The sequence below is a fragment of the Thermobia domestica genome, chromosome 9, assembly GCF_964235325.1.
Source record: "Thermobia domestica chromosome 9, izTheDome1.hap1.1, whole genome shotgun sequence".
NCBI lineage: Eukaryota > Metazoa > Arthropoda > Insecta > Zygentoma > Lepismatidae > Thermobia > Thermobia domestica.
The window spans coordinates 55,440,218-55,456,310 of record NC_137462.1 but is presented as its reverse complement, the minus strand read 5'-3'; the positions used below and the strand labels follow the sequence as shown (position 1 = coordinate 55,456,310).

The 16,093-nt window shown below is 36.4% G+C and overlaps 1 protein-coding gene across 7 annotated transcripts in view; it reads right to left on the bottom strand.

Moving 5' to 3' along the window:
- LOC145694663 (uncharacterized) overlaps positions 1–16,093 on the bottom strand; it is a 278,706-nt gene that overhangs the window by 99,120 nt on the left and 163,493 nt on the right. The window contains exon 7 of one of the 7 annotated variants that reach the window (XM_081771130.1): positions 10,642–13,411. The exons of the other annotated variants lie outside the window; for them this stretch is intronic. Coding sequence (XP_081627256.1) covers positions 12,607–13,411 — 805 coding nt within the window. The 3' untranslated portion in view covers positions 10,642–12,606. Of the gene's footprint in view, positions 1–10,641; positions 13,412–16,093 lie in introns of those variants that run through there. 7 annotated transcript variants of the gene reach the window in all.

Here is a 16,093-nt window from a genome sequence, read left to right as displayed (position 1 = left end):
TATATATTGTAACTGTAATCCAACTAACAATCCTACTAATCGCAATTATCTAGGTGTAAAAACAAATTCAACATATAACAAAAAGGTGAATATTCAACTTTAGGTGAATATTCGAATGTAACAAAAAAAAAAAAAAAAAAAAAAAAATTGTATAAATTAGTACGATTAAGAAGCTGCTTAGAATTAAATGTTTTCCATATGATGCATTACTAAGGCTATGAGACGTCCCAAGCCGGGACTGTCTTTCCTTTTCATTCCCTGTTCTGACATTTTTCGGACTACAATCGGGACGCAAAAATGTCCCGGATATTTAACATTCATTGAAACATGTTAAGTGCCCTTCGTAAAGAAAATACTGAAAATTGGAAATGAATCCTTCATTTCTTTAACTTTATTTTTAAAGCTTATCAGAACAAAACGAAACAAAAAATACTTTTTTATATAACACTATCCACTTTTTATTATAAAAATCATTATTTGCATATAAACAAACACCGAACTGTGTACCGCTTTCAAGTGTCCTTTGTCAGTGAGCAACTATGTTGTTGATTGTTGTAGGATCAAAAACAAATACGGTAATCAGAAAATATCAAACAAAGGAATAACTGCAATTACAATTAATCCCTCTTTGTCATTAGAAGCTTCGTGCTGTGAACGAACTACTTCATGTCCTCTGTGTTTCTTGATTTACCCGTGCTATGATATGTAGGAGAATTATCGGGGTCATACGACTGCCGAGTTATTTGAAGTGTCAGTGATGGTAACAAAAAGTAAGTGTGCTTTTAACGATGTTCTCCAGAAAAAAAAAATCAATTTCTGAAGAGAAATATTTCTGATTCTGACGTACACTGTAGTAGATATTCTTCACATTCAGTATTATTCATGGCGAAAGGCCAGACATTAAACATAATGTGAACAGTATAAAGCACAAAAATGTTGTGAGTGCTAAAGTGTCCAGCTCCTCCTTGATGGTGGTGTTTTTTAAGTGAGAGTTTCGGTAAGAAGGAGTTCAAATTATCTGCCACAGAAGGAAAGTTCGCGTACCACACTGTAAACCACAACCATAGTTTTATATCTATGGACTGCATTTCCAAAGTAATTCAGTGTATATTTAAGCCAAAATTTAGTAGTGCGCGCACTAAATACGAGCAACTGTGATGAACTTGTAACTCCCTATGCTACATCTGAACTTGAATCCGACTTCATCTCAGTCATGACGGATGCATCAACTATAAAAACGTTAAAATCTTTCCAGTGCTAATGAAATATTTTGACAGTGGAAAAGGTATACAGGTAAAACCATTGGAAGTTAAATCATTACCTGGGAAACAGCTGATATTATGAGTACATACTTAATTAAATGTTTCAAAAATATCCATGAAAGTGAGAAAACTGTTGCTCTTTGTGCTGGTAACACCAACTGTTATCTTAAAGAGTCTCAAGGAAAGGAGTTAACAATGTGTTGAAGAAACTGAAAGAGAACTTCGGCCATAATGTACTCGGTATTGGGATCACATTCAGATCACATTATTCATATCACAATTCGAACTGCTGCTGACATGCTTCCAGTTGATATCGAAGGCATCGTTTCCAAAGTCTATTCTTATTTATACACCGTGTGAGTAGAAAAGTTAAAGGAATATTGTCAATTTGTCGAACAGGAATACGAAAATATCTTAGGATACAGCAAAACAAGATGGCTCGTCGTCCTTCTTCCCGCTGTGGAGCGCCTACTAAAAGTGTTTGAGGCATTTAAGTCGTATTTTCAGTCTCAAGATAACTGTCCATTTATCATGAAGTTATTTTTCAAAAACACTTTGTAATAGACTTGGTTATTTGTCGTTCACAACCAGGCATCCATTTTTCTAAGTCTGAAGATTGCTTTCTCTCGCCATCAGTAAGAACAGTACTTGCTAAGTTAGAAGGAATTCAGTCCAAAGTTCACAAGTTTTCGCCAACACGCGTACATGTATTTTATCAAACTGGACTAGATTGTTTGAACAAGAAGTCTGCAATATTTCAACTGGGTAAACATTACAGCTGTTCTTAGGTGCGAAGAAATAGAAAAGACTGTAAACTTCCTTTAAATACCTCTGCATAGGAACCTCTACTTCCTTCTACCTTCACTCAAGATTGATGAATGTGCGTATTATGATGAATTTGTGTGCATAACACAGTTTGTCACACTTGATAAATTGGATGAGTGGAAGTCAGCGAAAACATCATCAGATGAGCGCTGGATGGAAATTATCTCCCACTTTAAAAGTAACGAAATATCCTATTTAAATTTCATCAAGCTTGGCAAGTATCTCCTGTGTTTGTCAGGAACCAATGCGCCGACAGAGCGAGTGTTCTCCATCGTAAATATTATTTTGGACAAGTGAAAAGTCTAATCTCTCAATCGAAACTTTAAGATCAATCTTAATTACAAGAATAAATTTTGGTTACATTTGTTTGAACTTTTATAAAATTATGTACCAAGAAAGACCTGTTTAAAGAGAATCCATGACTCACAGAAATATATGTGAAATGGTGTATGTGTGTGAGGGGGGGGATGGGGCACTCTCCTGAGGGTGCGGAATTTTTAGAACATTAAATTATATTCCAGCATTGTGTAAGTTAATTTTCCAGTATTAATTGCTATTTTCAAAAATTACTTTCCAGCCTATTTTTGGTTTTAATTAGTTACTTTAAACATGGGAAAGAAAATGCTGAAACTAGTCTGCAGTTGGATAAAAAAAAATCAATTATTTTTCCTTTGTTTCTATACTTAAATTCTTTAGAAATTGGCCAGAAATTTCGTATTTTATTTTTTTCTGTTTTCCGCAGACAGTCCGCGTTCTCTTCAGTAGTGACTTTAGGGGTAATTATATTTTTTAAAAAATCATGTAGTTTTCAACTTTATTATTAAGCGGACATGGTTCAATGCTACATTGACCATCAAATGTAAATTAAAACGGTTGCTCTTAGTATTCGGGAGGTAGAAGGTTCGATCTCAGCCGCCAGCCACCCAAGTTTTTCCTGTCCCACTAGACAAATATGCGAATGATACCGTCAAATTAGGCTCTACACGAAAATTTAATTGAACTGAATACATTTTATGCCCTGTAGGTGTCTATGACTCAGGCCGGGACAGGGAAGTGGAAAGGACCTTAAAGATTAATTAAACTCTTTTTGTAAGGGGAGGAGAGGAAGATAACCTAAGAAAGGAACATGAATTATTTGCAGCATTATCATCATGAAGAATCAAGGAATGAAATTAAGATTTATAACAGTGTAAAGCAACAATTAAACATTTTATTTCTTCCCTACGCTTCCTCTACTATGTGTCGTTATAAAGGGTAGTTGTCAAGTATAATGAGTGTTAAAAAAAATAAAATAAAGTAAAATAAAACGAAAGATAAAGAGGAACAAGTCCCACAATAATTTTATGGGATTGTGCCCCAAATACTCCCAGATAATAATAAAATATAAAGACATTTGTAAAGGTCAATAAATAACGACTTGTTTTCTTATAGACTGAAACAAGATAGATGTACAAAATTTGCATTTTGGGCTCACCAAGCGATTTTCAAGTCTCGATTTCAGACTGGTTATCAGAATGAAAGAAATAAAAGAAATTCTAGCCAAAGAAGAGGACTATAATAAAATATTAAGTACAATAACAAAGGAATATTCAGAGTTAAGAAAACAGTTATATATTAGGCAACAAGAATGAGAGATAAGACTTATTAGAAAATTTGTTAAAGGACCTAATGTTATGTATATTTAGAAAGAACGAACGTGTGTGCGAATGTGAATCTTTCAGGACCGGAGGTTTTTCTCCAGGAACGAATGATTTCCGCGTGTTCCGGAAGAACGAAAGTGTGAATGCGTGAGCTCGATGCATCCCCCGGCATCCAATCGGATAGGAACTGCTGATGTATCGGGGGGGGGGGGGTGACTGTGAATCGGTGACGGGAAATCGTGTAAACTTCAACATATAAGCACACCAAGATCTTAGGAATAAACGCAAAACGATATAAACAAGGAAACTGATAACATGGTGGCCGTTTTGCGACTTGGTTGCGTATGTGCCACCACCGGTCCCAGCGCATGGCTGTACGACACAACTGACCAGGGCCCGCACTAAGTGCTCCGAATGGGTCCTGGACTTCAAGCCGCTGCACTGAGGAGAATATAAGCATAAAATCAACCAAGGAACATTAAGTATTTGCTTTTGACATGGGGTCAATACGGAACATTAAAGTTTACACGACTAGTGAAACAGTGAAATGTGTAAAACTGTAGTGTAGTGAATGTAGTGTTTTTCGTTTTAGATGCTAGGACGTGTATCCACACACAGGAGTATGAAAGCGCTTATGTTAGGTGTCAGTGTCGTACAAGTGTTTAGTAGTGTTTAAGTAAGAATGTAGAAGCATAGTGCTTGATTAGGAGAATATGGTAAATTCTATGAGCGAGAGACCCAAAACAACAAACAGATAAAAAGTCATATCATACAGGTGAAGTCTCAGCCTAAAGGGACCTAAAAACAAGTGAAAAGCCATGTCATACAGGTGAAACCTGAATCTAAAGAGAACCTGAAGGTAGAAAAGATGATGATACAGTGAAACTTGGAAGGATAAGTATGACACACAAAACCAAAGAATGATGGAAACAATGGTAGACTGGAGTAAAACCTAACTTGAGTCGAGAAAATAAAATAGAATAGGTATAGTTAGTTAGCTTTACATTACAACACTAGTTAGATAGGTAAGTTACAAGTATATACCTAGTATTTGTTGATTTTCTATTTTATATATATATATATTATTTCATTCATTCAATTTTGTGTTTGTGCTGTGGTCTCGCCCCAAAATCCCCTCCCTCGTCCTTGTCCTTCAAACAAAAATGAACGAATGATGAAATAAATAAAGCAAAAGAAGATTGCAATGATGATAGCCCTGTTTCGGTTAAACTTTCAGATGCCGAAACTGAAAGGTCGCGATCTTAGTTAGGTAGCTTAGTGAAAAAATCGTGCAAAATGTGATACCAAGATACCACTTTCAGGGGTGATGTGTACTTATGTAAGGACAAAATATGGATATAGACCCAAACTTCTAGGGGCGTGGTTTGCCTAGTATGACGTCATCAACATGGCTGACAGCTGAATTAATTTCCTTAAATTAAAAAAAAAAAAAATAAATAAATAACTTGGCTACCGTTCAACATAGAAACTTCGTTCGTTCTTTATTTTTGAGAACATACTCCAGATCTTGAATTGTGTAGAAAATATCTTATATATATGGCCTCCATTTTTAAATATGGAGTCTCAAAGTGAAAAGAAAGCATTACTCGAAAACAATTCTTGCGTTTAACTGTGAATAACTATGAAACGAATTCACAAAAACACTTTGAATCAAAATCCCGCGTTTCAAAAGCTTTCAAACAGCACATTTATCATTGTTGTATCAGTGTCATTAACAATTACAAAATTAATAGTTTTATTTGTTTTTGTGTTTTTCAAGGTTCGCCCTTGAGTTAACTTCTGCTTGGGATTTGTCTGGAACACATTTCACAGAGAAACAATGTCGAAGTCTCAATTAATCAGTCCTGATCAAGATTTGCAACGTGTAGTGAGTGGCAGACCTGAAAACAACATTAACTGGAACCTATGTATTTTGTGTCAAGAACATTCATCTGAAAAACTCGTGTGTCCAGCAAAAACCAAAAGATCAGATGTTGGTGTCGGATACAGGACTTTGTGTAATGATTTACTATCATATCAAGAAAACAATGGGCTTCCATCTAACATCCGTCTTGAATTACTTGATGACGGAAGTGGACTCGAGGAAACCATAACCAGAAATGAGGGTAAATTTCATAAGACGTGCAGAAACAGATTCGACCGAAGCAAACTTCAGAGGATAATAACAAAAAAGCGAAAATACAGATTGAATCTTTGATAGTGCCCCATCTACTCGTTCAACGTTCCACGCAGGTGACGTCAAGTACACATGTTTCTTCTGTGATGCAGACGCCACATTTAATGTACTGGTCAACGTTCGTACTCTTGAATTAAGTAACCGAGTTCGTGATGCGGCTGTTACTTGGTGTGACACTAAGGTATTGGCAAAACTTAGCAGCGGTGATATCGTCGCTACGGAAGCTAAATATCATAAAAAGTCTTTGGCTCAGTTATACAATCGTGTACGTAAAGTAGCAAGTAACAGGAAGAGCACTGAAGAAAATTATGCATTAATATCTGGGATGGTGCTATCGGAAGTGATTTCCCATCTTCACGATGCGCTGCAGACAGAAAGCCTCCCAGTGTTCAAAGTAGCTGACATTAAAAAAAAAAAAAAAAAAAAAAAAAAAAAAAAAAAAAAAAAACCACCTTGTAATTCGTCGCCTGACCAAACTTGGTGTTGCTGACGCAGAGAAGACGGTACACAGCTCAAGGCTTCGGGAGAGAACTCTAACCTATATACCTGAGCTAACAGAAGTAAAGAAAGGGAAATATATTCTTCTTATTAATCAGTCTAATGTGGGAGATGCTGTTCACAGTGCATGTATGTATAACTGAACAGGATGGAATGTCCTTAGCTAGAGCAGCATCTATTCTAAGGACCCACATTTTCAAATCTACCCCAAAATTTAATGGACATTTCACCAGCAAGAGCCAAATGGAGTCCGTTCCTGTAGTGCTGACAATGTTTATGAGAATGGTTCACGAAGGGCCAAACATTTCAAATGAGGAATGTGTGGATGCGAATACAGCAGCATTATCACTATTTCAACTAATTAACTTCAACTGCGTAAAGCGGAGACGAAATAATAAGTGTCAAGTGAAAACCCGTTATTCCCTGGAAAATGAAACTACCTTACCACTGTACATAGGCTTGGTTATTCACACGAAAACACGGAAGAAAGGCTTTATAGAACAACTAAACAAACTTGGATTATGTGTATTATACGATCGAATTCGCGAATTATCAGCAACACTAACCAATAAACTTTGTCATTATATTAAGGACCAGAATGCCGTGTATCCTCCTGGTCTGGTTCCAAATAGATTTATCTGTGCTGCTATAGATAATATCGATCATAATCCACCTTCGAACACTTCCCAGGAAGCGTTTCATGGTACTGCTGTATCATTAATTCAAAAAGTGTCCGACGATGACAGTGCTCCCCATTTGTTGGTAAGTGATAAGGAATGGACAAAGAAGATCACTAGCTCATTCCCTGATTAGTACACTTGCATCCCTACAACATCAGTGAGGAAAACTGCTGAAATCACTGCATTTGAAAATGAAATTTTAACGTTTAGTGCAGAACACAATCATTTTTGTGACAAGTGGCTGCAAATGGTGGAAGAAATTGATCTCGAAAGTTCTGAAACCATTCAGCATATTGCGCGGAGTGCTTTTCTATTCTACAGATGCTGGCATTCCTCCTCCATCAAAGAGTGCATATCTATTGCTACCCGTATTGTATGATTCGATAACATCACCAGCAGTCGTTCGTCATTGCTTTGATATCATTAAGCAAGCACTGCTGTCGTTAAATTCAGGCCAGATACCTGTGATTACGTGTGATCAACCAGTGTATGCTATTGCGAAACAGGTGGTGTGGTCCATGAGAGATCTGTATGGAGAAGACAAGGTAGTTGTAAAGATGAATGCATTTCACATGGAAATGGCTGTGCTGAAAGTGCTAGGGGACCGGCTCACAGAGAGTGGATGGGCAGAACTTCTTTCAGAATCAAAGGTCCTCACTTCTGGTAAAGCTGAGCAGTGTATTCGAGGTATTCATGTTAAAAGAACAAGATATGCACACAAGGTTACATACGCAACACTGTATCTACTTCTAAGACAAGCATATCAAAATAATTTGTCTACAAAGATTGATAAGCAACCGAATTTTGAGGAGGGGATTACAATTCGTCTGAACGAATCCTACCAGTTCAAACACGGGTACACAGTGTTTCAGCTGAAGCCTTTACTGTTCCTTCTTCTCCACAGCATTCGGGCAACAAATTTTGAGAAGTTCATCCTTTCACTAAAGTTGTTGTGCCCATGAATGTTTTCTATTGATCATACACATTATGCAAGGTGGATGCCAGTTTTCATCAACACTTTGGAAGAGTTAAAGACAAAACATCTATCTATTTACGGGGAGTTTCGGCAGGGCGGATTTGTTGGTTCCACAAGTGGACGTCTCTACACGTATATCGCATGATCACATGCACGAACAGTGTAATAAAGATCTTAAGGGTGATGGAGGCGCCGTTGGGTTGTTTGACAATCCTGGAGCTCTGTTGAAGTGGTTACTTTCTGGACCCGTTATCATGAACCTGACTCATCAGTTTGAGAATGACAGTAGTATATACAGCACCATAAATAACGACATCGAAGTCCACCATGAAGACACGCCAGACGTTAACAAGCGATTTTTCAAAGACGTTAACAAGCTAATGGACGTATTCCAGCGAGATGATCGAAATCCATTCACTCAAGAAGATAATGTGTTTTTCTCTCTATCGAATGGAATTGTAGCCGATGATGACGCAGTACGTTGTATTTGCATTGCTGAACCCGATCGACTTTGTATGCTCGACAAAGAACAATACCAAAATTACGTAAAGGATCGCCTTGTGGAACGTAAGAAGTTAATTTATGATAAAATTCCCAGGAACAACCTTCTTCCATTTGATCGACCTGTACACAAAGTAACAAAAGAACAGCAGAAAGTGACAATCCTAAAAAATGACTGTGCTCTATTTAGCCGCCTATTTATAGCATGTCAGACACGAGAAAGCGACCTCTCTGACTTTTTCACACATGAAAACCTTGAGTTTCCTTCATCACTATCAGATGATGTAACTCTTCACAAAGCCAAAAAATGTGACATCATCACATGCTTAGAAAATTGTGGAGATTCTCAGCACAGTGGAGCCAATCGCTACATGCATAATTGTGGATGGACCGGCGATCGTCCATATGCTGAAACCGATCCCCCAGCAGACATTCGAAGAATACCGAGACATAATATTTTATTCCTATATTGCAGCGATGTTATCCAAGTTTGAAAGAGTAAATGTTATCTTCGACGTTTACTTGCAGCGTAGCTTAAAATTGAGCGAGTGGAGAAAGCGTGGTAGTGCACCACGAGTCAAGATAAGCGGATCAGCACGTATTCCTAGGAACAGGCCTATTTTCCTACAAAACGCCGAGAATAAATAAGACCTTTTCAGATATCTTGTTAGTAGTGTGAGTGAAATTGAAATACTACAAGAGAAGACCATTATTTTCTCCAATGGCTGTGGGTTATCTTATAATTCCAGTCTTGATCTCTCTTTTCGTTCTCCCTGTGAACATGAGGAAGCTGACATACGCATGTTACTGCATGCAAGACATGTCAGTTAGCAAGGCCATAGCTCGATTATGATCCGAACGGTCGATTCTGATGTTGTGGTAACTGCCGTTCATGTATTTAATGAACTAAAGCCACAGAGTCTGGGGATCGAGTACGGTGTCGGAAAAAATCGCAGGTACCTTCCCATCCATCAGTACATGGATAATCTTGGAATAAATATGTGTATTGGCCTTATTTTCTTACACGCATTCACTGATTGCGATAACACCTCAGCCTTTGCAGGATGTGGGAAGAAAACCGCATGGGATGTCTGGCGGAAAAAATCCTGACATTAATAAAGCATTTATGGAGTTGTCTTCTTGTCCACCTAGTATTTTGCCATCTGCTTTCGAGAAAGTTCAACAATTTACGGTTCTTTGGTATGACCATAATAGCACCACCCAAACTGTAAATGAATGTAGGAAATTTCTAGTGACAAAGAAGAGCCGAACTATTGAGAGTGTGCCTCCTGCTGAAGCAGCACTTTTTGAAGACACCAAACGTGCAGTTTTACAAGCTGGTTAGATATGGTCGCAGTGGTGAAAACCAGTTACCATTATTCCAGATCCTCAACATTGGAGCTGGAGAGAAATGAATGATGAGTATGAACTTCTTTGGACTCAGCTGCCAGATGCATCAAAGCACTGCCAGGAGCTTGTGAAATGTGGTTGTAAAACACTATGGACCCATTCGTGTAAATGTGCAAATCTGACATTTAATTGTGCTTGTGATGGTCAATGTTCTTACCAAAAAAGAATACTGTTGAAGTGCTGAAGACTCAATAATTATTGTAATAGCTGCAAATTAAGTTTTTTCTCTTACATAAGTAACCTTTATTCCTGAAAGCGGCATGTTGGTAACATATTTTGCAGGATTCTGAGAGTCATCTACCTGGAATCTGGTATCTTTTGACAATCTGTTATTTTTATAGTATTCTACTTATCATTACCAAAAATGAAATATCTCCGTTAGTTTTAAAGATAAAGCAATGATATAGGTGCCGTTTAAAAGCTCTTGAAACGCGGGATTTCGATTATTTCAAAGTGTGTTTGTGAATTCGTACTCGTTTCATAGTTATTCACCATAAAACGCAAGAATTCTTTTCGAGTAATGCTCTCTTTTCACTTTGAGACGCCATATTTAAAAATGGCGGCCATATATATATATATAAGATATTTTCTACATAATTCAAGATCTGGAGCATGTTCTAACAAATAAAGCACGAACGAAGTTTCTGTGTTGAACGGTAGCCAAGATATTATTTGTAAATTAACATTCTGAAATGCTGAAGATTAACATTTGTGCAATATTGATCTTGTCGAGACAAGAAAAGATTTTTCAAAACAAGATCACTGCAAGCACTGAGCACATGATATTTGAACTTAGAGCCATAGCCAGACTGAAGTCTATAGAACATCATTTCGGGACCCCAAAATACTCACATGTATGTTAGTGTTAGGACTGGTTGGATTGAAATTTAACGTCCGTTTCAGCAGCGAGGCTATTCGAGACGTGGGCATATGACCTAAAATATTATCCGACACGGGTCTAACGTGTCAAACATTCCAATACTTTATGGATTAAGTTTCCATTTTAAGACCAAGACGGCTAATCGTTAGCGAGCAGTGAGGCAAAGCATAAGGATGAAAACTTTACTAAGTACAGGCCTGAAAATTCACAATTCCTATGTACAGGTCATAATTTTTACTCAGGGCTAATTTCTCGTAATTACATACTTCTCCTGCATACATATGATGAGTCACGTACAACTAATGTAGTATTCGTTGTTTGACGCTAAATGAAGATGATGTTATCGTGTACTTCAATAATAATGATATAATAAGTAATTTCCAGATTCCATCTCGTGGAGTTTTATTTTAATTTTTGTCTACTGGAGATTTTGGAATAGACACATGAGGTCTCGCAAAAGTCAGCATAATAATATCAAATACAAAATACACTATTCTCCAATTGAAATTATACTAATTTTTGAAAAAGAATCAGGCCAATAATATAGCCAAACCATGAAGTACTTAAACTACACATACATACTAATTAACAAAATTCATTACACGCAATATAAAAGAACTACAATTATTTGAAGCACTTTAGTAACTGATCCATACAATTAGTTTATTATTTTAATTACATCGCGAAAAGTACTTATTAGTTCAAGTTCTGAAATTGCACTACAAAAATCAATTACTGAAAACCTTTCTACTGACAAATGTTTCGTTTTTCTGCAATATTAGTTGGAAACTTAACATTATGCTTTCCTATCATAGATGTGCCAGTAACTACAGGGTGTCCAATATATAGTGCAACCCGTAGTTTGGGATAAAATTTTTACTTACATGCACCCGGTAACACTGCTATTCATTTCTATGGGGCTATTTAAAGCAAGAGGCATACAAGAACAATTCTTGAACTATTCAAGACCTGGAAACAAACATTCGCAGTGCCATTGAGAACATTAACACTTCTAATCTTCGTAAAGTTGCTGTCAACCTGGTGAAACGTGTGAACGAGTGTTTGAATCAAAACAGGGGACATTCCCAGCATCCGCTGTAGAGGTGGTAACTCATTTCTGATAGTAGCAGTGTTGCCGGGTGCATGTAAGTAAACGTTTTATCATGATAATTTCAAAGTTTGTTTTTCATTGTTTTCAGGAATTGCGTAATGTAGACAGATCCTTAACACACTTTTGATGCACTGAAACATCAGCAAAGTTGCCAATTCAGGGTGTTAATTTATGAAAACTACGATTTCTCTACTTCCCCTTACACAGGCCTCATCCGATTAGTTATCGGTGGAAATGAAAAATTCTTTTTTCCATTCCATAGTTTCCAAGCTACTCCAACTAAACAAATGAAACTTAACGACAGAACTTCCATACGTATGAGTTATGAGTCAATTTACATGTTTTGCAACAACAAAAAAAAAAACTTTGGTCACATCTGGCAACACTGTGGTTCCTAGTGTAATTCAATCGTTGCTTGCTAGTTTAAAAATATATGCATGAACAAGGCTTCATTTTGGTATAACCATTATTCGTGTATAACTTCAGGTTCAAAAGTTCTACTATCCCAAACTCCGGGTTGTATTGTATATTGGACACCCTGAAGTAAAACTGAAAGAAACAAAATAAGTATGTCTCATACACAGTGTTCTAAACCTAACTGCCGATCACAAAAGTGTTTAAAACTATCAAGATGCCTCTGTTACAGAAGAAATGTTCTCACATGACTTCATGTGTGTTCGCATATTCCACTTCTGAGCAAATCTCTTCCCACATAAATCACACACAAATTTACGCACACCTACATGAAGTTTCAAATGCGTTTGCAAATTACTGTAACGCGCAAATTTACGACCACAAATCTCACATACAAATGGTTGTTCACCTGTGTGAGTTGTCATGTGAATTTTAAGTGCAACACTGGTGGCAAACTTTGCACCACAAACTTCACACTGTTTTGATTTATTGTGATTCTTCATATGTTGCGTCAAACTTCGTTCCTTCATCAATTTACCACAAACTTTACAACAGATGAAAGTTGGGTTATGAGACTTTTTGTGCTTGTAGAAATTTTTTGTTGAAACAAACTTCTTATCACATTCAGGACAACTATATTTTACATTTCCTGCATGTATTTCCATATGGTTCTTCAAGGAGACCCTTGATATTTTCTTATTACACAGATTACAATTCACAATATTTTTGTTTTGTTTTTTATGAACACGGCTAATATGTATGTTTCGTTGATTCTTATCGAAAAACAATTTGTCACAAATTTCGCATGGACAATCTTTAGAACGTGTTTTTGAGTGTATTATTAAATGATATTGCAGACGAGAAAATTCGCTGAAAAATTTAGGACACTGTGGGCACTTATATTCCCCGACATTATGCTTCTTCAACATATGATCCCGACGATATTTAGCATACTGAAACTTCTCTCCACATATAGTACAAGTCTTGTTACATATTTTTGGGTTTTGGTCCTTAATTCTGAAAAATAATAAACACTAGTGTATAATCTTATTTACTACAACAGAGATAGAAAGTATACATAAAGTTACTCTATTATTCACTAAACGTAATACCTTATTAGAATCTTGTTTTTGGGAGACCGTACATTTAATTGTCTCGGAACACAACTGGAAATTTAAAAGAAATAAAATATTCTCTAAAATTGGATAATATTTAATATTTGTTTTAACCCAGTATGTATATATGTGGCTTTTAGCAGTTGGCGCGAATCTGATTTCTTTTTGATTGTTCAAAGAGTCTATATTCTTGCTTATTTGTTGTAATTTTCAGCCTACCATTGCTACTACGACAAGCCGCTTCGCGAGTAAGGCGCTAGCTATGTGACACACTCTGGCAAATTCAAAATTTCACGTCGTAGCTATGTGTTCTGGAGACTGCTTAGCACTGTAGTCTTAATAGAGTAATACGAGGAAACTTCTGTTTCCTACATGTGTCTACCACAAAATTAAATTGGTTAAATGTCTTTAGAATCGCGTTTATACGCGTCATTCACTACAGACAAACTTACTAATATTCAATTTGATTTGTGGCGGAAACAGGTATTTTACACTGAGAAATGGCGTAATCAGTGCATAAGGGAATAACTTTCTTTCCTTTTGGTTTCTTTGGACATATTTTATGTTGAAGACATCTACCTGAATCTAATCTGAGAATTCAAAATAGTCATAGTATCTAATTTTTATGTTACCTCAGTCTCATATATTATCATTTAGCATATTAATAAATTACTTCTTGAAAATTTAGTCTTCTTGCAGTACCCAGTCTATATAAGACCCGGATCTACAGCTTAAAGTAGAATCCCCAACAAATGCATTTCCATCCAAAATCGTGTTTGAGGTGCTTACACTTCGTTCAGGGGTACATCAATTAGCCGAAAGGGAGCGCAGCGTACTTTAACGTACCGACATTTTAAATTACTTTGAAATCACAGTTATAATAGCATCACTGTTTCTTTCTCGTACGGGAAGGAAAAAGTAGATTTATTTGGAAAATATTTGAAGTTCTATTTCAACTCCCTTGATCCGTTAGCATACGCGTTTGAATTACAGTAAACAGTTGGAAACTAAGATCGACCCAACTGCTATTCAAAAGTCATTTCAAACAATTCAGCCCTTTTGTCGTGCTGAGATCAACAACGTCGATGTAAATTTTATACATTGAGAAAAAAGTATGGAAATTGCTCTTTTTCCTCTGTAGAAGTTGAATTTTCATATAGTTTGGTGCTTATGTCCACTTATTTTTAAGAAGACATTTATATTTTTTTAAAAAAACTTCATCGTCCGAACATTTGAGACTTGTAAGATAATCAACTAATTTACAATAAATTTTGAATTCACTAGCCCCATTCAATACACATTTCAATGAAACTCACATGATAAAAGCTCGTTTCGAGCTAAGTCCGGTTTCGAAAAATCATTTCAAATAATTTAGTTTTTGCAATATGATTAATACGAATGTGAAGAAAATTGTTGTAAAAATGCTTCTTCCCTTCTTAAAAGTGGAAATTTCAAAAGTTGGAATACGAGTCTATTTATATCAATTAGGAAACAGAGTTTTAAGCCCCTCCCCCTTTTTTTGAACATAAAATTTGAACCCTTTTTCCGTATGCATTTTTATGAAAGCAACATCATGAAACCTCAGCTCCAGGCCAGTACTAATTATGTTCAGAAATAATCGAATTGTACTCGAGAAATATATCCGTTTCTTTTTGAAGTTCCGTTCGCCCATATTTCATGAATATACCTGTAAATATAGTGAGTTATGATCTGATTTTGTTTTGATTTGAGTTTAGCGTCTGTTTCAGCAGTAAGGCTAGGTTAGACATAGATCTACAGCTTAACGTGGGATCCGAACCAAACGAGCTTCTGCCGGGAATCGAACAGGAGTCTTCCGTGCCAAACGCGTGTATGCTTTCCACATAGCCACAAGGGAGCTCTAGAGTGAGTTACGAGTAAAACTGATTTCTAATCTCTTTAAATTCGCTTAATCCATAGGTAACATTTTACTTTCGCTTGGCATGCTTGCACAAAATTTGTTTTCAAACTAGAGAGGGTACTGTGTGAGCGTTGGCAAAGGGAAGGCAAGCGAGTAGCATGAAGCAGTTTAACTTAGGTTTCGAAAACAAACTCCCACCGCGAGTCGACCCAGGCCTCTTACAAGAATGTGCGACGACGACCATATAGCTATGATGGAATATGTTACTTCTCTGGAAGTGGTAACTTCACTAACTGTATGACATTACACAACAATTGAATTATTTTGCGAACAAGAGATTGTGTTACGTCAAAACAAAGATGCTATATTTATAGTAATTTTGAGTTCAAGTTGATTTCAATTTCGTTTTTCTGCGTATCTTCAACTGTGTATTTTATTGTTTTTATACGATAAAATGAAGTAACATCCCACATGATAAAGAATCACACACAATCAGTATGAATAAAGATAAGAAAACATGAAAAGATAATGGTCTTCTATCTAAAATGGTGGAATATTTCCAATCGCACCTGCTATTAGGTCTGCATAGGTAAAAAAAAAAAAAAAAAAAAAAAAAAAAAAAAAAAAAAAAAAAAGTTGCTAGTTCAGCAAACATTTTTTTTTAGAACCTCCCTGTACGAACAATACAGCGAGATTCCCTCACAT